Here is a 23,789-nt window from a genome sequence, read left to right on the forward strand (position 1 = left end):
AGTGTTCATCAGTCAGTGACGTCTGCTCTCAGAGTCCTCGACTGACCAGCTTCGGGCCATGTTTTGGGGGGGGGGGGGGGGACTGCGAGGGCACAGAGTCACAGCTGATGAGACTAACTGCTCCGCCGCAGGGCTGCGTTCACCGTCCTGCCCTGCTCGGAGTGATGGATGAAAGGAGGTGACGAGGACTTAGTCAAGACGGAGGGGGAGGGCGCAGGCTCTTACACTTCATCTCGTCCAAGCTCTTCCAGTACTTGTAGTTCTCTGACAGGTGCTCCATGAGACCAGGCAGGCTGGCAAAGGCTGCGAGGAGATACACAACAAAGTCGAGGTGGGTTGAAGAAAAGATAAATGGACGCAGATAATCATGCTTGGCTCGAATTAAAGCATAGGTTCACAGTTTTTTTCAAGTCTGTCTCAAAACAGTGCTCCCATGACCATATGTCGACAGGTCTTAAGCAGTAATCCTGTATATGTGAAAAAGTTGTATGAAGCTTTAGTGTCTCTTTAGCGTCTTTAGTTTGAGAAGTAAAAAAAAAAAAATCTGGGCACCAGGTTTTGACATGGTAGAGGAATGTGTGGAATAAAAAAAAAAAAAAAAACAACACCTCTGCTTCTGCTGTGTCAGTTTTGATTTTTTTTTTCTCTGTCAATCATGAGTCCAAAAGTGTTATAAGAGTCTAGTGTTAAATCACCGAAGTGCTCTTTAAATGCGAATTTTCAGCAATCTGAGTCAAATCGAGTGGGCATTTTTGCAAAATTACAGTCATTAAAAGTATAAAATTACAGTCATTAAGTATAAAATTCCCTACTTGTAATACTATCATCCACTGGGCTGCAGCGGGAAAAAAAAAAAAAAAAACAGTCAGGAAGACCTAAAAGAGAAAATTTCTATGGTGCTGCAACTAACAATTTTTTCAATTATTGATTAGAGTACCAAGTATTGAAATGTCAAAAAACTGTGAAAAATTGGGCCACGCTGACATGAAATTTCACCAGCAGTCCAACACCCCCAAATTAGTCAGTTTACATTGATATACATACAGAGAAAAGCAGCATCCTCACATTTGAGAAGCTGAAACCAGAGAATGGTTGACGTTTTTGCTGAAATTTGATTAATTTTCTACTTCAGTATTGAAAAGACAGACAAGTAACCACTTGGTTCGACCAACACAAGACTGCTGAGGCCTCATTGACTTCGTCTGTACTAAACACATTTTTGCACAGAGGAGGACTGCGGGTTTTGTCCCCCATCTCTTCCACTGAATTTCCCCCTACAGTGAAATGTCACCTGACTAGACATACCTGCCACCAGTCTGTTCCTTTTTATCATTCCACATGAACTATTAGGCAGGAAGATGTGTGTGTGTGGTTAATTCATGTACGGTGGCTGATGTTACGTACACTTTGTAATGTAGCTCCCACATCAAAGGACTGTTGAAAGGTTTCTCTGCCTCTCTCTCTCTCTCTCTCTCTCTCTCTCACTCTCACTCTCACACACACACACACACACACACACACAGGGCTTTTGGTCTGCAGAATGTGTGTTCTCAAGAGTGCATGCATGACCCACTCAACCCGTTTTATTTACATCCTCATTTCCGGCTTGCTGATGACCCACTCTGCATTTCTGAAACTAACAATGACCCAGCGCTGACCCGACAGTGACCCTGGTGAATTGAAATCGGCTGCATGTGTGTTTTTGTGTTTGGGGTGAGGTTCTGCTCGACTGCTCGTCCCTCCCCGAACTGAGTGATCATAAACCCCAATCCCCTCCACCATTTTCCCAACTTCCCCTCCCCTGCCGCCCTCGCAGTTTCTCTCCATCCCACTGGCATTTGGAATCTTTCCGTGACATCAGAGCTGTGTTGACAGTAAACAAGTTCCCTCTTGGGAAGACTAAACTAAAAGGGAAATTCAGTGGGAATGGGGAGCACCATGCTACCCCTTCCCGCTTCTCTTCACTTGCCCTCGTCCTACTCCTCCTCCTTCTCAGCCGCCTCCTATCCTGCAATCTGTCTGGAAAATTGAAGGAATAACTGAAGGCACTGATGGAGGGCCATGGTAAATATCTGAATGTAAGGTGTTCAGTTTTATCCTGACTAAAGTGCCACCCTGTTTTTGGTCATTCGAATCGCTGAACAAATTGGTAATGTTAGCAGTGATCCAGAGGCTAGTTCTGTTTCTAATCAACTGGAAACACAAATGTCAGTGGGTGGGTCCAGGGAGGGCCTGCGCTGGTGCCAGTCCTCATAGAAAGTGGACTAGCAACAACGGATGCCCCCAAGCTAAATGGGGCAATTGATTGTTCAGTCAGTCCACCACTGTAGTCCAGACTGAAATATTTGTAGATCTAACGAATGGACTGCCATGAAATTTGGTACAGAGATTCGTGGTCCCCAGAGGACCAGGGAGGGCCTGCGCTGGTGCCAGTCCTCATAGAAAGTGGACTAGCAACAATGGATGCCCCCAAGCTAAATGGGGCAATTGATCGTTCAGTCAGTCCACCACTGTAGTCCAGACTGAAATATTTGTAGATCTAACGAATGGATTGCCATGAAATTTGGTACAGAGATTCGTGGTCCCCAGAGGATGAAACCTACCAACTAACTATCTCTTGCGCTATCATGACGTTGACATTTTTCATTTTTAGAAAAATATTTCCAACATCCAACTACTGGACAGATTGCCAGGAAATTCGGTCCAGATCCTCGTGGTGCAAAGAGGATTCATTTTTGTGACTTTGGTGATCCCCTGATGTCTCCTCTAGTGCCACCGTTAGGTTCATATTTCTGGTTCAAACAGGTGAAAATTACCTGCTATACATCCAAATATTAGTGTTGTCATTGTGAGCATGTTAGCTGATGTTAGCATTTAGCTCAAAAGCACCACTGTGCCTTAGTATAGACTCACAGAGCTGATAGCATGGCTGTTGAGTCTTAGTTTTCTGCCTTTGAACTTTCTTAAATATTTGAAATGCCAAAGCTTTTGCTTGAAAAATGGTACGTTATCGTAAACCATTATGTTCCTTTAAATAAAATGTACAGATGGCTTAAGATGCTAACAAGCTTTCTGGTGGTTTCACCCTGATGTACAATTTGTGAATGACGGAAAATGATGGAAATCCCATCACAGTAAAGCGAGTATAACGAGTTGGAGGAGGTCAGAAAGTCTCTGAACTTCTTTGACAAAAGAAGGAAAAAAAAACAACATTTACTAGCTTTTACTGGACCTTTTAATTGTATATCGCGGTTTTCATCAGCAACCTGAGCAAACTCCATCTGCTGAGGAACAGTGAGATGGTAAACATCTCACAGTCTAGGAAAAAAGTTGGGACTTGAGTCAAGTTTTTTTTTTTTTTCTAAAACCATTGGTTTCAAGCTTAAGGATGAATTTCATGATCAATCACCGAATTTCATTTGAAATACAAGCAAGTTTACTGAACAATAACAAAAATGCTTGGACTAAAGGAGGAGGTTTGTGAGCTTGAGATCATTTTCAAAGAGGAGGACTGAAAAATTGCAATCAACTGAGGATCTGAAGCAATGTTCATTAAAAGTGGACTTAAAACATATGCCGGGGCAAAGACCAGAGTAGAAGCAGGTGTGAACGCTCCATCAAGCAAATTACTTTCTCTGGAACAACAGGTACTTAGCTCTTTGAAAGTAAACATTCAAGCTTGTAAAGCAGTGCAATTGCAGCACCTGGGTGACTCACAAACATTGATTGTGACCCTGACCTTTTACTAACATAATTAACTGACGTCACGGTAAATATGTATGTGACTTTATTTTTGGAACACGCCAGCCTTCATGGAACTGAAGTGGAAAAGGAATGACTTAACACACCACATATAAAACCCTCCGCATGCAGAAAAGCAAAGAAGAGACACAGAGAGGCATGCAAACACACTGCGGAGTACACAACGGAAAATGTTGTTCTTACCATCCCAGGCATCAAACATATCAGTGATGAAGTAGTCTATAAAGGAGATCTGAGATTTGGGCACGCTGCAGGTGTTCCTGTCAAACACTGGCATCACCACTGGCAGCCCTTGCCTTTTCTCCTCATCTGTCTGCAGGGCGCACACAGAGAGATCCCAATGAAGTAACAAAAGGGAAGATAAATGCACACTCAAGCTAAATTTGCGACTTGGAAGGTTCGGAGGCCAAATTCTGCAAAGTGAGACAGTGAAAATGGTCAAAAGAAACATCTGCCTGCCCCCCCTTACTGATACAGTACCGCTCACATCTTTTAACTATTGTTCTGTTAAAACCGAGCTGTACTAGTGCTGTCCACACACCTGTGCAAAGTACTCCTCCGAGATCCGTCCAGCCCACTCGATGCAGAGCTCGAGCGGTCTGCAGGGGTTCGCCACATCTGCACACTTTATCAACATCCGCTTTATCAGCAGGCGGTTCTCTGGAGAGTTCCTGATGTTAGCCTGACCCTCACAGTCGCTGTTCATGCTCTGTTGGAGAGACGTGAAAGACATAAGCGTCTGCACACACACACAGAAAAAGGCATGCACAGTGTTCAGTACATGCTGCTGGTATGTTTGCTTACATACACATTTACTGAGACACAGCTAGTGTAACATGCAGTCTTTCAGTCAGTGCACAGAAGGTTAGCTGAACATGAAAAATGTTAATTTTGTATATAGGTTAGCTTATAATTCATCATACAGGAAAACAACAGTTTCAGATAAACTAATGATAACTTAATATTTACTTGGGGTTCAATGGAGCAAAGAAATTACTCTGGAAATCAACAGAATTAAATACCCTGATAATCTCAGAGCTATGTCTACAGGCCTATTTTCCCCATAATTAGACCAAATTGCAGAGTTCTTTCCAGGAAACCTTCAAGAAATTATTAGCAAATAATGGACCAGTAAAATAAAGTGTTACTGTCTTTTCTGGACTTTCAGGGAAATGTTGAACCTTAGAATTTTGACAAAGAAATCCCACCAACACTTACACTTGTGCTGGTCTCTTCTATGGCCGCCATTGGCTTGTTGATGCTGTTTACGAACTTGCTGACATGCTCAAAGTGTCTGGTCATCTCTGTGGCCAGCACCATGTCAATGATGGCCTGTCGCAGTGTTCGGAACTGATTCCTGCCATCAATGAAGCGCGTGGAGGGGAGAAAGACCAATTAGGGTCAGTTCAGTAGTAGTACGCTGACAGGTAGCTGAGTGTAGGGAAAATGTAACCCCAGCACCAACTGCTACTACAGACCTGTCAATGTTCTTAAAGATGTTGCTCTTGCTGTCCCGGACGGTGAGCTGGAAGGCGAGGGCTGCATGGTGGCTCTCCAGCACGGCAGTGTCGTTGTAGAGGATGGCCAGTTCGCTGCCAGCGTTACACAGGAAGGAGTTGGTCCTGCCCGGGTGGTCCACATCGTGCACTGTGGCTGCTATCAACGCCGCCACCTCATCCAGCTGGTCCAGACTGCTCTGATTAAAACACCAGAGACAGAGGGCGGTGTCAGTACGGGACTGCAATGAGCACAGACTGAACTGCACCCGACCTCGGTGAGTTAGTGGAGATAGTGTTGATAAATGGTATGGTGTGGTGGATAATCATAAACACATACTGTTGACTGACTTTTGTGGTCTGTTGGGCCTGTTTGGGATGACAGTGCCAATAAGTAGGTTCAAAAACAAAGCCGGCTTACACCAGCCAGCGTATAATCCGTGTGGTGGATATTACATCTTTGACTTTTTGCTATAGCTCATTCAAATCAACAACTGAATTTTAGTAGCATTCATTTGAACAACCTAAAATGCACGTCATTAAAATTCAGTTGATATAAGTTAGGACATATGGCCTTCGGCGAAGTGAAGGAGACACACTTTTTGTATCTCGGCCATCTTGTCTAATAGAATAAACCTGTTATGATACTTTGCTCAGATGCAATGGAAGACAAATGCTTTCTCATTTAAATGCATCCAATATTTCATACGTGTATACAAATGCATTCTGCATCTCTTGCTATTCAATTTTACCGTTTTACAAACAAGCACATGTCCAGCAACCCAAAGAGGAAACTGCAGAAGCCAGAGTTATTTTTATTTATTTTGTTGTCTTAGTGCCTTGTTTGTGTGCACGATCCAGATTCTTGCAGTTTGTAAGCATGTGTTTTATTAAATAAAAGCTACAGTATGTAGGGAAGGTTAAGTCAACTTAATTTATATTGCCCAAAATCACAAATTTGCCTCAAAAGGCTTTAGAATCTATGTTACACCCTCTACCTTTAGACCCTCGGTGTGGATAAGAAGAAACTCCTAAAAGAAAACCCTTTAACAAGGGGACAAAACGGCAAGAAACCTCAAGAAGACTAACAGAGGAGGTATCCCTCTTTTACATAATTGAGAAAAACATTTTACACCCACTTTATCTGTGGTCACATGTCTCCAAGTCCTTGTCATTATACTTCTTCCCCTTGACGGAGTCAGTAGAAGTTATGAAACATATTAAAGGTTTAATAATATTAGTAGTATGAATATAATAACTTTTCTCTTGTAGTCATTGTATAGCACGTGGTATTTTTAACGACGTCACAAATTCTTTATTAACTTGTGTTTTAACCAAAGTAAAACTTACGTTAATAATCACAGGCAAATGCTCACTTAGTGTGGAATATGCTGTTAAAGCAGGTATGAGGATCTTATTATGCTACAGCTGTTAGGGAAGGAACAACCCGCTTAAAACTTCACCACGACTAAAGCAAGAAATGGAGCGTAGCATTCGCTGATTTCCAGTTGTTTCATCCAGGCTTCATCAGGGGCTCAGTCGTTAGCCGTTTGGCTACCAGCTGACTCACACAGATTCACGGTGTGGCCATTATAACCTGACGCTTCTCACTGTTACTCTGCTACACGGGCTCTAGCCACTTTTTTTCTCCTAACCTTGACTCTCTCTTTGCGTAGGAAGTAGGCAGTGGCATGCAGCACGTCTGCGGCGTGTGTGGAGTTGTGGTAAGAGTTGGAGGAGTGGTAGCTGGCCTCGATGAGCTGCAGCCAGGAGCGCAGCGTGGCGTCCGAACAGTTCAGGAACTCACACACTCCGAAGCTCGTGAAGATCTTCAGCCCGAGGTAAGTCAGCGGTCTGCGGGGGTCACACAAAGGACTGGGTGAATGGACAGCACGTGGTCAAGCAGAATATCAGTGTTTTCCTAAACCTTACCCCGTACTTTTGTGTTCTACTCTTTTTGCTCCATCATAGTATGTTTGTTATCCTTTCTTCCTGCATCCTCATCTCTTTTTTGCACATGATGTATGAGATGTAAATCTTTATCCCTACACCCCGATTCAATTGGACATCAGACTTGCCGTAGTTGACACGAGGATGCTGTCTTTCTTCGGCTGGAATTTGCTTTCTTAGATGAGAAGATCGATACCACTCCTGTCTGTCCATTAAATATGAAGCTCCCGCCAGCAGCTAGTTAGCTTAGGTTAGCATGAAGACCGGAAACGGAAAAGGGCTAAAAATCGAACAAAAGAAATCTAAGTGTAAAAAGGACAAGTTGTGGTTTATGGTGGATTATGTGCAAGACTGTTTCTGGACCAGGCACAGTGACTTGATGGAGGGCCTGGCAACCCGCTGCTTCCAGTCTTTACGCTAAGGTAAGCTAGCCAGTTGCTAGCTGAGCCTTCCTATTTACAGTACAGACATGAGAGTGGTATGGAGCTTCTCATACAACTCTCAGAATGCGAATAAGTGTGTTTCCCAAATACTCAAACTATCCCTTTGATGGTTGAGCTTGTATCTTATTAAATGAAAATAGACAAGGACCTTAGCACATTTGAGATTCACGCAATTTTTTGAAGGTGGGAATATATCAACTTCCCATTTGGAGGATGCAAATGTAGTGTAATGTAGCGATCAAATAACGGCTTGAGGGATGATTAAAATGATTCGCATGCAACAAGCAATATGTTGCCTTTTGCGAACCCAAGAAATTTGCAGTCCCTCCTTTTCGGCTGCCTTTATTCAGTTTCTACCTCCTTCGTACCTCTTGTGCGTCGCCGCCTCCAGCTCCAGGATGTTGAACTCCCAGCACTCCTCATCGTTCAGCATCTCGGCGATGGATGGAGGCACGTCATTCAGAGTCACTGGGATGGCCAGCTGGCTCTGGCTCATATCTGTCAGATGGAAAGAAGTGCGCGCACGCACGCACACACACGCACACACGTATGTTTTCAAGGTGATTTGACCATAAAAGGGGGCAAACCAAGAGGCAGCTCTGTGTTGGATTTGACGGTTAAATAATGAATGACTGTTCCAATCTTGGTTCTCTAATATCTACATACATATGCAAACATACTGGCTAAGTGTCTCACTTTGTAAATCTAGTCCTCGGAGACTGTGGTAGAAAAACTGTTTGTGATAAGATTGTTTAAAAAAATTGTCTTACAGCTGACGGAGCTGCAGCTCTGAGGTAAAGTTACTGTTTTAAGCTCGAGGAACAAGAAGACAATTTCTTGGATTAGCAGGCTCTTGATTTAGATCTTCACTCCGTTAAGTGCTCTTGTGACTTTAATCATCATAATGGGGTTACGTAATAAACTCAGATGGAGGAATTCACACTCTAGAGAGCCGAGAGAACGTTGCGAAGCTCTCATCATGACAATAACAACCTTGTACGTAAAATTTATTCACGAGATCCATCCAAGGCAGAAGACCTCATGCTCCATAATCTCTGTGACGAGGGCCAAAGGGTAAAATGTCTTTACTCCTACCTGTTCTTAAGTCTAACATTAACTGAACGCTGTTCGGCTCATCTTAGTCATCTTTTAGAGAGTGAATAGTACATTTTTTAATATACTTCGTCTCGTGTTCTTCACTTTCCTGTTACTCTTGTTGCACCTGGACAACCTGCAACTTTTATCAGTACACATGGTTTGGTAACATCACTTAACTCCCGGCAAATCTCCGCCAGACTTCAACCGGACCATAGGTCTAATTTGGCCGCACCGGGTTAAAAAACACCTGTGGTTTCGCCTCCCGCGTGCGAGGCTAAGAGCTGATTGTATTGCGTCATTATATCGTTTTATGATACGTGGTCGGGGGCATAATGGGACGGTTCACTGGTTCTTCGAAACTTACTTTTGCAGAAGACATACTCATTCCCGGAGAGTTTTCGCAGCCCATCCTGGAGAGACAAAAAGAAACATTAAATTACTTACAACTATAATAGTACATAAGCTCCATAATTTATGCAGTAAAACAGAAAATAGCTGGGCAGAGTAGTTCTAAGAGAGATGACTCAAACTGGTGTAAATAGTGCATTCGTGTTTTTCATCTGCGGATTAACTCATATTTGGTGTTCTCGTGACTATTTCTGGCAGCAGATCTTAGTATGTAAAATAAACTGTGTGTGTTCACGGTCACGAAGGAACACGTCACTCAGTGCAACAGTGTGGCCCACTGATGTGTTTTCTGACAGTTTTCGGAAAAAGTGGAGCTCGATTGCACAGAGGAATAAGACATATCATGCTCTGTATACACAGACACTACTTGTTACTTGGATCGACTCATTTTAATGGGATTTATAGACAAAAAAAGAAAGAATCTGACCAGCCTTATCGTTTATCGTATGAAGTAAATAAAAACTGCATAATTTGATGTATAATTTAACTGGGTGTTGCTGCACTCAGCTGATGGATCTGAAAACTCGCTTTCAGTATAGACAAACATCTGTGTGCAGTGACTCACCTCATAGTTGGGCTTATTCAACAAATAAAAAAAATAAAAAATAAAATAAACAAAGACTCTGTTGGCACTTTGAAAATACAGATTTGATTTGAGTTTGGAGGCCAAGCATTTCTTTGTTCAACAGGAATGCATGTTCAATGTCACATGCATGAGGTAAGAAAAATATTTACAATGTGATTAAAAAAAAGACTGTTTCTAATCTTTCCTTATAAAGTGTTTCAAGCTCCTATGCTTATGAATGAGTTTAAAGAGCCCACAGGAAGATCTACGCTGCCTCTTACGCTCATGAGCCCCCCAACCAGGTCGTTGGTGTGGGGGTCATCTTCTTTGGAGGCGAGCTGAGGGGAGTAGAGCTCGGTGGTTCTCAGGATCTCCAACACGCGATCGAGAGCCTCGGCCACTGTTACGGGGCTGCTCTCCTGGGCTGCATTGATTATGTTTATTACCTGGGGAAGAGGGAAAAATAAAAGTCCCTATTCTGTTGTATAACAGGCACTACACACACACACACACACACACACACACACACACACACACACACACACACAAAAAAAGAAAAAAAAAAAGAGGGAAAAGAGCCCCCTGCAAGCCATGCCTTAACAGAGTGCTCCTTTCTTTGTGCATGTGTCATGGAGATGTGCATGTGATGCTGGAGAAATCTCGACTGGGGCAAAACAGCTAAATAAAGCTGCTGGTCAAACACACAAGACCATCACAGGACCTGCACCGGGATTGAGACAATGTGACATACTGTGGATACTTTATATCATCAGTTTCTGACCCAGCCTATGGCTTGACCCGGGGTTTAGTGCTGGTCACAGCGTCTGCTCCCGTAGTCCTTCACACTGGGGTCATGGAAAATTCGTAGAACCACTTCTGACTGTATCCATTAAAACCTGATGTTCACAAACACAGACAGTAACGAATCCCCTGATATTCACACCGGTTGCGAATAGTGGTGTGGAACAATGGATCCAAAGACATGGTGTTCTTTCACAACACTTAATCCATGCTGAAATTTAGCTTCCTAGACTGCATAGAAACAATGACAGGTTTCTTTGCCTGCAAATGATTTCATTTCCCTCAAGAAAGTACATCATCCACAAAATAAAGTTTAATGTTGAGTTTCACCCCAAAACACACTCTGGTTTGGGATGTAGTTTCAATTCAGTGATATCTAAATCTAATTTAATTTTAACCTCATAATACCTATTAACACTTTGAGATTTTTCCCTTTAGTAGTCAATCAGAATTAAATGTCCTCAAGCGTTTAGTTTCTGTCCACTGCAGCTCCCTATTAGCAGGACTTCTTAAAAAAAAATCTGAAGTGTGAATAGATGTCCATCAAGTCTGGTGACTGCAAGAAAGTGAGTTTCATTTGGCAAAAAGAAGGGCATGGCAGTGACACATCTTCTCACTAATGGGATATCGTATTAGTTGTTTTGTCTGCCTATTAGCAATTGTAAGTGGCAAACCCTCCATTATTGGCTCGGTCAAACAACATTAAGCCAGTAAAAACAGCTCTAATGGACACTGCCTGGATATGTGGTGTTGGGCTAAAGCACTGAAATGCTTAAAAGTGGCAAGGATTTGAACAGGCAGATCTCATGTCCGCATTTAGGCGCTGTAATGAAAACTGCGTGAGTCTCCCGATGAAACAGGCCGGTAATGGGCCACAGAACAAGCCGATTCCTGGGGAAAATCCAACATTTGAAACCTGATCACGGCTGGTGGGGGGGGAATGAGCTCTGAGTAATTTCTCTTCACTTGAAGAGAAATTTGTGTTTTTAAGTGCTGAAGGCATTAACTTGCATAAGGGGTTCAGTATGAAAATGCTCACTGGAAGGGGGCCTCTGCAGATGGTGGTTTTCCTTTAAGCCTTTAACGGTTCTCTCAACTGTTCGCTAGAGAGCATTTTGTGTCGTGGTGTCATGTTGAAAAGTATTTGTACTCAACTCAACCCGATTGAACCATCACTAGCACTTGGCTGAAGTACGTGGGGCCCAAAGAAATGTTTTGATTCAGTTTAATTTTTCAGAGAGCGTATTGAGCCGAATGGTGTAATAATACATACCCCCTAAAAACATCTCACCGTTTTGTTTTGTTTTTTCCTCTAAATACATGCCCAACCAATTGCTTAAGATTCCCATGAATTGTGTAAGTTGTATTGTTTATAAAGTATTGTTTTAAAAAAAAATTATCATCAGTGTGGTTTTTTAAGATATTTTGAGGATGTTTTCAGTGAACATACATTGATGAATTTGATAAATCCAGGGGGACACAGCCAATAATGATTAAACGAAGCCAAATTTAAGCACAAAAACAGATGTGGTCATTGGCCAAGCTCAGTCTCATCACCGGGGGTGGTGCAACTTATTGAACAGCCAAGTGTATAGGAAATACTTTTCCCAGCACCCAAGAAACTGTTCAGCCACTGCACCAGAAGATGAGCAAGTATGATCTAGATTTACAAAGATTATATGCAAAAAGTTTTATTTTTCAGCTTACTTAAAAATGTTTTTTTTTAATTAAATAGAAATAAAAAACACGCAGCCCGTTGAAAGTGCACAATAGACATCTTTTTTGTCTGCTAGAGGCTCAAAATTGAAAAACAGTGGTCAATTGGAAAAAAAAAAAAACTGAAAATGGAAATGTCAAAAATAATTTTTCCATTGCTTTTTCCGTGTGGGACCATCAGGTGTGCAGCACGACTGAATGCAGAAAGCAGCGTACCTTGGTGATGGGGGCCTCGATCGTCATGGAGTGAATCCTGGCGACGGAGGAATATCTTCGATTCTGTAAACTGGGAGCTGTAATTCAGAAAATAATGATTTTGTGTATTATGACAACTGGGGCTCTGTCTCATTGATTGCCAGCCCATATTCATTAACATGAGTAATTACTATTAATTTAACTGCATTTGTTAGCCTCAAACAAAAGGAATGACAGAATGACAGACGCAAAAAAGGAAAGAATATATGGAAAATGAAGAAAAAGAAGAGGAAATGAGGAAAAACGTCAAGGATGTTAAGATGAGAAGAGTGATGTAGTGAGAAGGAAAAAGGACAATTTGATTAGAGAAGAGAGAAGCAGCACTCAGCTGAGATATCTGAAAATAGCAGCAGCTGCGTCAAAGTGAGTCGAGGAGGGAGGTACGTAATGTCATCGGCCCACGACATCTCTCTTTAGGATCTCTTTAGTTCCAGTACCTACCATAACACAGTCTGACTCATTCTCTGATTTGCCATCTCCGATCATCGGCCCATTCTTCCGCTGTGTTCCTGCCTCGGTTATCTGACTTTACTCCCTCGCACACTTGCCCCATTCCCCTCGCCATCTTCCCCTATCATTTTTCTGCCCCCCCCCCCCTGCGTATCTCCTCTGCGGAAGTGGCTCACACTGGAGCTCCGTTCATTCAGACGGATGGTGCCTTTTGAGTGGCCTTACCGTCACTACCACGGGAGCTGAGCGATCTGGCGTCCATCGAATCTTTCCTCCTGTCCCGGTGACGCAGAGAATGGCACTCTGTAGAGAGGTGGGGGGGAAGTAATGGACACTAACTGTAAAGCACACGTTCAGACTGGGGGAGAGACAGATTTGTACTGATATAGGTGAGTCTCAGTGCTCGTTTCACTTCAAAGATATGATATGTTGCTCGTGAAGTGCTTCTAAGTCTTGCCCCAGTTTGTGCCTCTGATGTATTATCAGCACATCTGTTTTTCTGAAAAACAAATACTGGGCCATTTTTGAAAAAACCCAGAGGGATATTTATTCATAAAACCTCATTAATACCATAAATCATAACACTTCTTAAGGTATTTCCCCGAACGGAAATTCTGTCTGCTGCTTGATAAAACAAAGATTTTTAACCCGTTTCCCGAGTTGCGACTCTGGTTCCCAGGTAGCTGGAAATGACACACAGTATGTCCCTGCTCAGTTTTGTACGGCACAGGGAAAATATAAAAGTGTTATTCCAGCATAATCATGTAAAATAACAACGTAGCATCAAAGTAGAGAATTACAGCTGATAACGTTTTGTTTTTGGTTCACGTCGCACAAACTGAGCGAGGAGAAATGTCATTTCCGGCTTCCATGTTTGTTTAGATGTGCAGAAGATGAAATGATATTTCATCCAGACGGTTAGGAGAGTCTTTGAGGATTCTGAAAATGCCATTAAAAAATTTAAAATTTAAAAAATCATAATTTCAGAGATCTCAGGGTATTTATTTTTAAGAAAAACAGATGGTTAGCATGGAGCTCGGGAACTGGAAAATATAGTAAAAGGTTATCAGGCAAGTCACAAATATAAGAGAATATATCAATAAAAATACATATTTGGCTGAATAATTGATATCAGTTGGTAAAAAGTGAGCAAAAGGCTTTTTATTGTTTCTTTAACATCAATCAGTTGGTAAAAGAAATACATTAGTTGATTTACTCTTCTATCTATTTTTCAGCACCTTCCGCCTCTTGATTTTACGGCCTTGGCACACATCAAGCTGTGGATCTGCTTTCCCCAGGCGGCACTTCCTTTCCTTTAAAATGTTTCAGCTGCTGTTACAGGGGCTCACACGGCAGCGTGCAGCGCTGTGTGTGGACGAGGAACACCACGCGGAAGTGGCTGCTGCGGTTTTATGGCGGCAGTTGGCTGCAGCTAGGTGGCTCGCAGAAAAAGCTAAGGGCCCCGAGTGTGTTTAACTCCAGCCAGTCTGAGCTGGCCACACACAGCTCTCTCAACCTCTCCACTGATATTACACATTTGGACATGCATGAATATAACTGCCCATCGCGTCACTATATTATATCATTACATTGGTATAATATAATTATTATATTGTACCATTATATTGGTATATGCGTAAGAAAAACTGGAAATGTGAGGAGAATGTAATTTTATATGGGGAAATATAGGGAATAGACAAATGATTAAAAACATTAAAGACTTGATCTTTACACTCCATTTTAAATAAACTAAAAATATGATTTACAGGCGGTTATATATTTTTTTTTTACTTGTCTAATGACCCTTTGCTACGTTTTGTCAGTTTCAGGGCTCCACAGTATAACTCTTAGGAAGTGAAACAGTGGTACACAAGGGTCCCAAATCTAATCTAAACCATGCTGTTCTACAGTCGTCTTTAAAGTCTGTGATAAACATCTTCAAGTAAAAGCTAAGAGACTCTGGCAACATGAAGGAAATGTGTTGTGGTGAGTTACCTGACTGAGAATGTTCCCCGCTGCATCGCTCCTCCTTGCTGAACTTGTAGACCTGACGGACAGAGAGCAGGGGCAGGGTTAAGGTCGAAGTCTGGAGCACGCCAAACAGTTGCGGAGTGCTACTTCGCCTTGGCTGTGAGGAATATAATCAGCCTAAATTCCCTGCCCCTTGAAAGCAAAACCCTGGCAGGATTAATTCTGTTGACTAAAGACTTAATGTGAGCCAGCGATCTGACGTTCTTTATGCTCTGAAGATATCTTTTCATCTCACCTCGACAGCCTATTGCATTTTACAAAAGCAGCACAGTCAATTAACGTGTTTGATTAGTGGGCATTTAAATTGCAAATGGTAAACACAATACTTTTTTTTTTTTTTTAATTACACCGAATACTGTATCTGCATTGAGCTGTCTGATATTTCAACACTTCATTCTCTTCTTACACAACCTGAAAGCTGCACGGCTCCAGCAAAGTGTAAATTCTTTAAACAGTCGGGGATTCCGTAAAACTGTGATCTGGGACTGTAAAGGAAAGTATCATGATGTAGTATTAAATGACGTAGTAAAGACAGCACTGCCCTGCAAAGCTAAAAAGGCCCTACATATTTGGTCGAAATTGACTTTATCATTTCTATGTAAACGCTTAGCGGAGTAGCAGAAGGTAAACTGCCATCTCAGCTTTTGACTCTTGTGGAATTCATGCATTTCAGTGTAGTTCAGTTGCCCTGAAATCATATTAAAATTCATTAAATGGTAGATTAATTTATAATATTGATTTTTTAGGTATTTTACTAGGTGACAAAAACACAGCAAAACCGATACATTTAATACCCGTGAACTATAAACTTTAAATAATCAAAATAAAATTTGTTTTCTTAAAAAAAAAGAATTAAAAAAAAACACAGCTTAAAGGAACAAGAAAGTCAGACATACATACATACAAAGACATACAATAGACATTGCAACCTTTCTATCTGTTATGCAGCTCGCGGGCCAGCTTGAAAATTTTAACCCCACTTTTTTATTTATTTATTTATTTATTTTATTTATTTTTTTTATTTGCAACTCCTCAGTTTCTGTAGTTACTGCTCTCCACCTTTGTAGATGCAGAAAATTAGACAAAATAATCTGTCCAGTCATCAGCAGGCGATTGTTTCTGTGAGGAGCTTGGCCAAAAAAAATAAAATAAAATAAATAAAAAACTAAGAATGTTAAAAGTGTCTTTTTATAGATTCTCTCTCCAATTCTGATATATTCGCATGACAAAAACATTTACCATCATCTAATTTAAAAAGTATTACTTGACTGTATTCAATGGCAGCTTAAGATTCACATGAGTGATATTTGATAAATGTAATAAGATGTAATATCACATATTTTGATGTGTTGGTTCTGAGCTACATTTACCGTAACTACGAACCTTACAGCACATTTTCACATGTTCACAATAGTATATTTTCATGCAGGGGACAATTTGTACAGTACATCCTGTTAGTCACACTCACACTGTTAGTCAGGTTGTGTAGATATGGATATGTAGAGGCTCTAATCTGGTTACAGGGGATTTTCCTCTTCCAGTGACTCAGTGCACCTTAACATATTGCTGAGAGTGCATCCCGCACATTTATGTGACGACGAATGCGAACGTCCAGTTGTACTGTAATATTAATTCATTAATTCAATACACAAAATCAGAAAAAATTCATTTTGATATAGGGAGAGGGCTCGCCGAAATGATTAAATTTCATTTTTAGGATCCATGTCAGTGTCACACAATTGCTCATTTGCTCTTGTTATAGCCCTCCTTTCTAAATTTCTAAGTTGCTTTCTCTCAGGTCTCCAGTGCGTCCCATACTGGGTAAATAGGATTAAGACAGTATAAACACTTCTAATGACATACAAGGTTGCCAGATTTAGCTGGCTGCATTTTAATGGGCTTCTTGGGCTGCAAAGCACAAACAGACATCTAAAAAAAACATATTTTGAATTAACTTCACTAAAGATGGGAAATAGTTGAGATTATGATGGCCTTTAATTGAGAGGGAAAGACAAACAAAACTCACCCTAAACCTGCTGTAAGTCTGGAGTGCTTACACAAATACTGCTAACTAAACAACACAATGAAATGGAAACCGTGGTGCACGGCCAAACGTCTGGGTGGGAAAAGAGGAGGAATAATGCAGGGTTTTAAGTGCTGAGAGGAAAATGTCCCAAGCCAGGATAAAGAATACAGTATCCGATCGGTGGTCCCCTGAAAGGACGTCTGTGGCCTCGGGTTGTCAAACGGATAACGGCGTCCCAGTGAAGATGCAGTATATGCCTCAGGAAGTCCTTTAGTTTAACGTGTCATCGGATGCTAAACTTTTGTTCCTACTTTGCATCAGTTCCCTTCCATAATGTGTGGTGAAAGTGAAGTTTTCAAAAAAAAAAAAGGACACCCTGATAATACCATTCAGTCTGACAGCGCACACTTCAGGCTGTGGGGGGGGACTTCTGTGATTTTCAGAATGGGATCAGTTGCTACCCGTGTCTAAGGGTTCCCAATCCCAACAAGCAGGAATGAGTGCTATGTGGTTTTGGCCGGCAGATGCCAACGGCTGACTCACCTCTTGTACACACGATGAAAGAGAGCAACGAGCTAAAGCTAGTCCCTGCTCAGCTCTGCCCGAGGTATAAATAGCCCTGGCGCCGGGCTACTAGCCCTTCCGGGCCTTAGCCGGGGATCCTGCTGCTTAGCCCTAGCTTAGCGTAGTATGACGTTATTGGCCTGGAACCCAGCTGAGAGCAGCGACACACCTGCTTCACAGTAACTGCGCGCGCTCCTCGGCAGAGCTGGCAGCCTGCGAGGCTACAAGCGGTGTTGGAGTATTTAAATCTGACATTTTGGCCTACACTTCGTTTTGAAATATTTATGTGAAACTTACTGCCAGCAGAGTTTTCAATCAATGCCTGAGTCCAATTTGGACTCAATGATTTCTCTACCGGGCTTGATTGGGCCAAGCTGTACTGCAGCATTAGGACTGCTGACGGACTGACATTTGTTTAAGCTATACAACAGCAAAACCAACTTACCGTGATCCTCAAAAGTGGGCCTAGTAAAGTCAAAGGCTTTTGCAAATTAAATTTTGAAGAAGCATTTTCTTTCCCCAAACAGCTGCTCGTAGGCTTGTAAGCCGAGGATTTATCATCTGAGCCTGCAAATCTGCGGTTTGGACAGATTTTAAGAGTAAGGGGTCTCAAGTTTCAAAGTACCGCTAATTTGCATGCACTGTTCATTTAGGGCTGGAACAGGGCAGGCAAAGAAAGAATGTTCCAGATTTGAGTTTTTGCCCCATGTACTCAAATGAGCCCGTGTCTGATCAATGATTGAGATTTTTATTGCCACAATATCATCAAAGCTCTTGCTTGACTTCTCGTAAGGACCTCTACCGGTCTTAGGAAGCCTCCAGGCTTTATTACGGCGTGGCTAAACAGCCAGTGAAGACTGAAATCCTCACTGAGCACAGCATTTCAGTCCCCAAAAGAAAACTAAAAGATAATTGAAAGGAAATAGGTGAAGTATCTGTATCATTTGATTCACCTGGTTGTTGTTGTCGATGTGAGGTCTCTTGATGGCCACGAAATGTCGAATTTTCCTGCAAGAGAGCAAGAAGAAAGATCTGACAATGATTTCTCACCTCTAACGTGATCGCTTTGGGTTGTTTAAGAATATCTTACCCTCCCTGGCCGACGACAGGTGTTATCTTCACATGCTGTTGTATACTGTCGCCCGACTTCTTTCTGGCGTAGTAAATGCCCTGCCACTCCTTCGGACACAACAGAACAGTCAGGCAATGAAACAGGCGTCTCTTATTTTGCAGACGGACGGATGGACGGAGGGGCGGATGGGCGACTGACCTTTCCTTTTTTGATACAGGTGTTGATGGTGTCCAGCAGGTCAGCTCTGTTCTTGTCGCTCTTGGGGAGCTCAGTCAGCTCTTTCCCGATCAGCTCCCCCTTGTGGTAGCCCATCATCCGCTCAAACGCTGGGTTCACATACTGGGACGGAACCGGGAAGGCGTTAAAGTTAAAAGGTGGTCGCCTGATATCCTATATTTCTTTCACTGTCGACTTGTTTCTTAAGTAGGAAAAACAGGGGCACTGTAGTTCACTTTATATTGATTCCACATATGCTGTCCTGCTTTTGTAAATACTCACTAGTGCATCATATCCACAGCTAAAAACAGTCCCAAATCAAACATTCACTCCAGTTTGAGTAATGTTTGATCATAACTACACTGCCAGCTGCTTTAGGAAATTGTTTAGCCTTCCTTTCTACATGAACAGTATACTTTTGTGAGCCGTCTTTAAAGATTTACGTCTCTGGTAGGAACCACTGGGCCTGGGGCCCACAGACAGGGCAGGGATATTAGAAAGTACTGAGAGACAGATCAACACACTGTTGGTTTTGGTGGTTTCACTGGATTTGTTTACAATAAAAGAAATGAGAATATCATCAGCCTTATGCCTTAAGAGAAGGGTTTGAGGTGTGCTCCTTTTGCATGTGCATGTATGTGTTGTCCCTACCTGTATTATGTGGTCCTCACTGGTGATCTCCACAGCCTCTTGACAATGCTCCAAAGCAGTGAAGACCGAGTTACAAGCCCTGTGGATGAATAAAGCCACAGCAACTCAGAACACAGGATTAGGAACCTCACTACCAGCATTCCCTTCTATATACCGTACACATGACTGCACGGTAGGTGCGTGGTGTAGGTGTTTTTCCTCTGCTGTACCTGAGTTTGAACTGGCAGCGCACCTCTCCGTGTTCAATCTGTATGAGCTCATTATAGCAGGCTGACACACTGCTGTTCTCCACAAACCTCTGGAGGCCAAACCAGGTTAAGTGGTGTTTGAAGGAGAGGGAGAGAGACGAGTGGAAAATTGAATGAGTCAGGATTCACTCAGTAGCGACTTGTTTTGTAACCTCCTACATGATTTTCACACCATCAAACGTCGCTGACAATAAGTGCCTCTTTCAAAACTGGCAACATGCTGCTATTGTGGTGTCTGAAGTCTCTTAGAGGCCCAATAAAAAGCATCTATGAGAAACAAAGATAACAGATTGAGGCCTTGGTTTGTCTGTTATAAACACACAGTCACAAGGTAAGGCAAGCTGTTGGACATACTCTGCTAAATCCAGCGCAGAGGAGAGGAAGAACAGATGGCTCGTCCTGGTCAGGCGGTCTATACAATGACAGAAAATAATTATTACCATCTGCAACCACAATCATTTTTCATAATCATGCTTGTAGTTAGTCCAAACTATATGGAAGACTATGTAGTTTAAAAATCAGACTCACTTTTGTGGCACAACGGCTAGAATGACTGTGTTTTCCGAGGGCTTTGTGGCACGGATTAAGCTGGAAATAAAAGAGAATTTAAAAGAGATTTAAAGTCAGCAGGAGTGTCAACAGGAGTTCACTTCATCCACACTTTGAGCTCATGAGAAGTGGCTTGGACTCAGGTACAGGATAAACATGTGGGCAGATTGGGGCTGATGTCATTGCCACAAAAGATGGGCAGAACATTTCTGTGCTTAACACAGAAACACCAAACACAACATCTGCTTCAGAGGTTCGACCACAAAGCCACACCGCTGGCAGGACGTACGGGAAAGTGGCCCAGAGGTGGAGGAGGAATAAAAAAGACAGTGATGGAGGATGAAATGAGGAACAGAGGGAACAGATTATGGCAGAGATCCTCATGGGGGATAAGGAAGGGGGGGGGGAAATGGTGACAAGGAAAGGAGTGAAGGAGCAACGGACAAACAGGGAGCGGCTGCCAAACTGTGGTAATCAGGAGACAGGAGAGATGAATGGATCTGTTCCTTTACTTGGGGAAATAATGAAGCACTTACAATGAATCACTCTACAAAATATATAGTGTTGGCTTTTAGTGTAACCAAGAACTTTGGATGGGTTAGTACTGTATCTACAGCCCAGAAGTCTGCAGAAATCATGACAGAATTAAACACAGAAGTAGTCTCAGCTAAAAGAAAAAAAAAGAGGAATACGACCATTTCACCAGCCTAATACCGAGGCTGTGAAAAGCGAGGATGTTTAAACATAAATAAAAAGGTTTAACAGACGTCCTTGTAATGATGCCTAGAAGGTATTCACACAGGCATTAAGACAACCATGGGACATTCATTATACACTTTGAGCCACGGGAAGCCCCTTTCAAAAGGCCCTTAACGCAAATCGTTTGTTAACAGATGTACGACGAAGCAGAGGAATATCCATCTTTTATTTTTTTATTCAATGTCAGCTTTAAATTTCATAAAAGAAGGAACCTGACATGAAAACCGACATGTTCAACATCTTCTTGAGTTTAAGATGCACAAACTCGTGCAAAATACGTGACTAAAAATACTTCCTAGATCAACCTTGAAAAGCCCATGCGCACCAGAAAGTATTAGGGGACAAACTTAGCCCAGACCAGTTTTACCAGTGTGAACTTCACTGGCAGCTGGCAAGTACAAGGGAGTGAATGAGGTTATTCTACAATCAAAGAGGTTTCTGAAAAGTGGCCAGGGGCTTTTGCTGTGGAAAAAAAATGGACAAAAAAAAAAAAAAAAAACATCTTTTGCAAGCTTCTACAACTGAACCACTCTTGGTTCCCCTGGGCCACCATCCAGCCTTCCTGTCAACAAACTCACAGTCTGTAGTTCAAGCTCGCTCAAGTGCCACTCAGAGTTTCAGTAGCCTGTTGTGAACGGCGACATGCTGGGTCCAGTGCTGCTTCTTTTTAGAACAAAGCACTGAACTGAGCAACTCGTAGTGCTCCAGCTGTCAGACTATGTTGGGAGTGTGCAGCTTGAGGCTGCCGATGTCTGCGGTGCTTTAAGTGAACACCAGATGGCGCCAACAAGCCCTCCACTACAGTACACTATACCGTGCAACAGCCTTTAGACGTGTACTCTGGACATTCTTGTGTATTTTTGGGTTTAAAAAAAGAAAAAAAAAACCCTCAGTTTAGTCATTGACTATTTTAGACTGAAGTGAAAAATGACATGCTCTTTGTTACAATAGTTCTCTGACCCTTTTGGTCGATGAAGCCCTCGCAAACTCCCTGTTTAATGTCAAACTACCGTGGGATCTCAAGTTCTCGAGGGAATCACAGTACGACTAGATGCTTTAAGGAAGAGTTTGACATTTCGGGGGAAACAGGTAGCCCGGCTCTGTCCAAAGTCCCACGTAACACCAAGCATGATCGGAGAGGAGAGAAACCACTTAAAGCCTTTTGAATGGAAAAGTCCATAACGCCAAAGATGGCGGTTGTATGGCACGTATCCCGCCCCCTCCCCCCCCCAAAAGCCAATCAATCGTCTGCTGTATAACAGCCGGACGGGTAACATATCGAGCCAACTGTGTTGTTGCACTGACGCAAGCGAAACCTTGCACATGAGCAGTAGAAGTACAACCTGTGGGAAAATTGCGTTTCAAACCTTATTTTGGGGCAAAGTTACCAAACATTTTGTTTGTTTTTTAAATGAGATTTGACCGGTGATTCTATACATGTAGCTCTTGTGTCCTGGTGACCACTGAAATTGAAGTTACGGCTCTTTCCCCATTCACTTCGATACGGTCCTGGTCTAGTAAGCCCAAAATAGCTGCCCGGGGGCGTTGCCAAGATGGCTGCTGAATGGAGAGACTTGCCCATGAGCGCTTTGACTTTAACACCTCAGAAGCTCACAGGCAAGTTATATCCTTTTTGTTTAATCTTCACAAAAACTGAAGTATAAAAACATCAAGTTGTGGTTCTACAGGGGCTTCAGTGCCAGACTATTTCTTGGTCAGGCATCTGTTAATCATTGAGCTTCAGAGGTGCTGGTAGTTGGACTGTGTTACCTTTGCACAGAGCCAGGCTAGCTGTTTCCTCCTGTTTCCAGTCTCTGTTATAAGGTAAGCTAACCTGCTGCTGGCCATTATCGCCATATTTACAGTAGAGGCGTGAGTGTGGTATCAGTCCTCCCATGTAACTCCAAGCAAGAGGGCAAATTAGTGTATTTCCCAAAATGTCCAACTATTTCTTTAAAGTAATTTTCTAGGAAAGGACATTCCGCAAGTGTCAGTCCATTAAAATGAAGCCAGGAGGCAACCATACAAAAGGAGCGACGTCAGTCACAAAGTTCAGGCTCACCGGCAGACAGCTTCAGGCTCAAAGTAGCGCGAGTGGCGTCCATCGATGATTATAATCTCATGGTGCTTGTCCAGGAAACACTCCGCGGCAGACTCCGGCGTCCGTGCGATGTTACACCTGAACCCAGCGCGGTCGCAGGCCCACCAGAAGGCGTCGCTTTGGCTGTCTTCCTTGGCGAACACCAGCAGGACCTGAGGAGACAGAAGGGAATGGACGTCTGGGTGAGATGGGGATGTTACTACTGAGATAATTATAGAATATTTACTGTATGTTGGTGGGTCTACGCCACGTTGACTACTCAGACAGGAAATTCTCCAGCGTCGCAGACGTTGGCTGTAATAAAGAGTACTCACACCAAGGTTGAAGCACTACCAAGTTGTCTGACATTTATGAGGCTGAAAAGTAACTGGTGGAACTGCTAAACCTCCTTTTTAACGACCAATAAAATGTAAATTTGTGATTAGAGTGAGCTCATTTCCAAAACCCTCCAAAGTGACAGCAGTTCAGAGTTATTTAACCCTTTAAAACCTGCCTCCCTTTCGAAGGTGAACTATATTTGATTGTCAGACCCTTTCAGTAATTTTGGACATAAAGCTCAAGGACTTATTGCACTGCTAGCCTGCCAGACCGCTATGAATGTAGGGAAACAAACCCTATGGGGTTTGAG

The 23,789-nt window shown here is 42.5% G+C and overlaps 1 protein-coding gene across 4 annotated transcripts in view; it reads right to left on the reverse strand.

The window, feature by feature from the left end:
• Nucleotides 1-122: 122 nt before the first annotated feature.
• The window catches only part of pde8b (phosphodiesterase 8B), a 39,409-nt gene continuing 15,742 nt past the window's right edge, over nucleotides 123-23,789 (reverse strand). For 2 of the 4 annotated variants that reach the window (XM_040157423.1, XM_040157422.1), the window contains 20 exons: nucleotides 23,123-23,313; nucleotides 20,281-20,340; nucleotides 20,107-20,164; nucleotides 19,714-19,802; nucleotides 19,505-19,583; nucleotides 18,836-18,976; nucleotides 18,656-18,744; nucleotides 18,519-18,573; nucleotides 14,940-14,982; nucleotides 13,170-13,247; nucleotides 12,456-12,532; nucleotides 10,004-10,168; nucleotides 9,114-9,159; nucleotides 8,020-8,149; nucleotides 6,914-7,112; nucleotides 5,241-5,458; nucleotides 4,981-5,119; nucleotides 4,304-4,471; nucleotides 3,946-4,075; nucleotides 123-303 (listed from right to left, as the gene is read on the reverse strand). In XM_040157423.1, coding sequence (XP_040013357.1) covers nucleotides 194-303; nucleotides 3,946-4,075; nucleotides 4,304-4,471; nucleotides 4,981-5,119; nucleotides 5,241-5,458; nucleotides 6,914-7,112; nucleotides 8,020-8,149; nucleotides 9,114-9,159; nucleotides 10,004-10,168; nucleotides 12,456-12,532; nucleotides 13,170-13,247; nucleotides 14,940-14,982; nucleotides 18,519-18,573; nucleotides 18,656-18,744; nucleotides 18,836-18,976; nucleotides 19,505-19,583; nucleotides 19,714-19,802; nucleotides 20,107-20,164; nucleotides 20,281-20,340; nucleotides 23,123-23,313 — 2,265 coding nt within the window. In that variant the 3' untranslated portion in view covers nucleotides 123-193. The remainder of the gene's footprint in view (nucleotides 304-3,945; nucleotides 4,076-4,303; nucleotides 4,472-4,980; nucleotides 5,120-5,240; nucleotides 5,459-6,913; nucleotides 7,113-8,019; nucleotides 8,150-9,113; nucleotides 9,160-10,003; nucleotides 10,169-12,455; nucleotides 12,533-13,169; nucleotides 13,248-14,939; nucleotides 14,983-18,518; nucleotides 18,574-18,655; nucleotides 18,745-18,835; nucleotides 18,977-19,504; nucleotides 19,584-19,713; nucleotides 19,803-20,106; nucleotides 20,165-20,280; nucleotides 20,341-23,122; nucleotides 23,314-23,789) is intronic. The other 2 variants (XM_040157424.1, XM_040157425.1) reach the window with 1 other exon arrangement.

This window comes from Xiphias gladius, chromosome 20 (genome assembly GCF_016859285.1).
Source record: "Xiphias gladius isolate SHS-SW01 ecotype Sanya breed wild chromosome 20, ASM1685928v1, whole genome shotgun sequence".
Lineage (NCBI taxonomy): Eukaryota > Metazoa > Chordata > Actinopteri > Istiophoriformes > Xiphiidae > Xiphias > Xiphias gladius.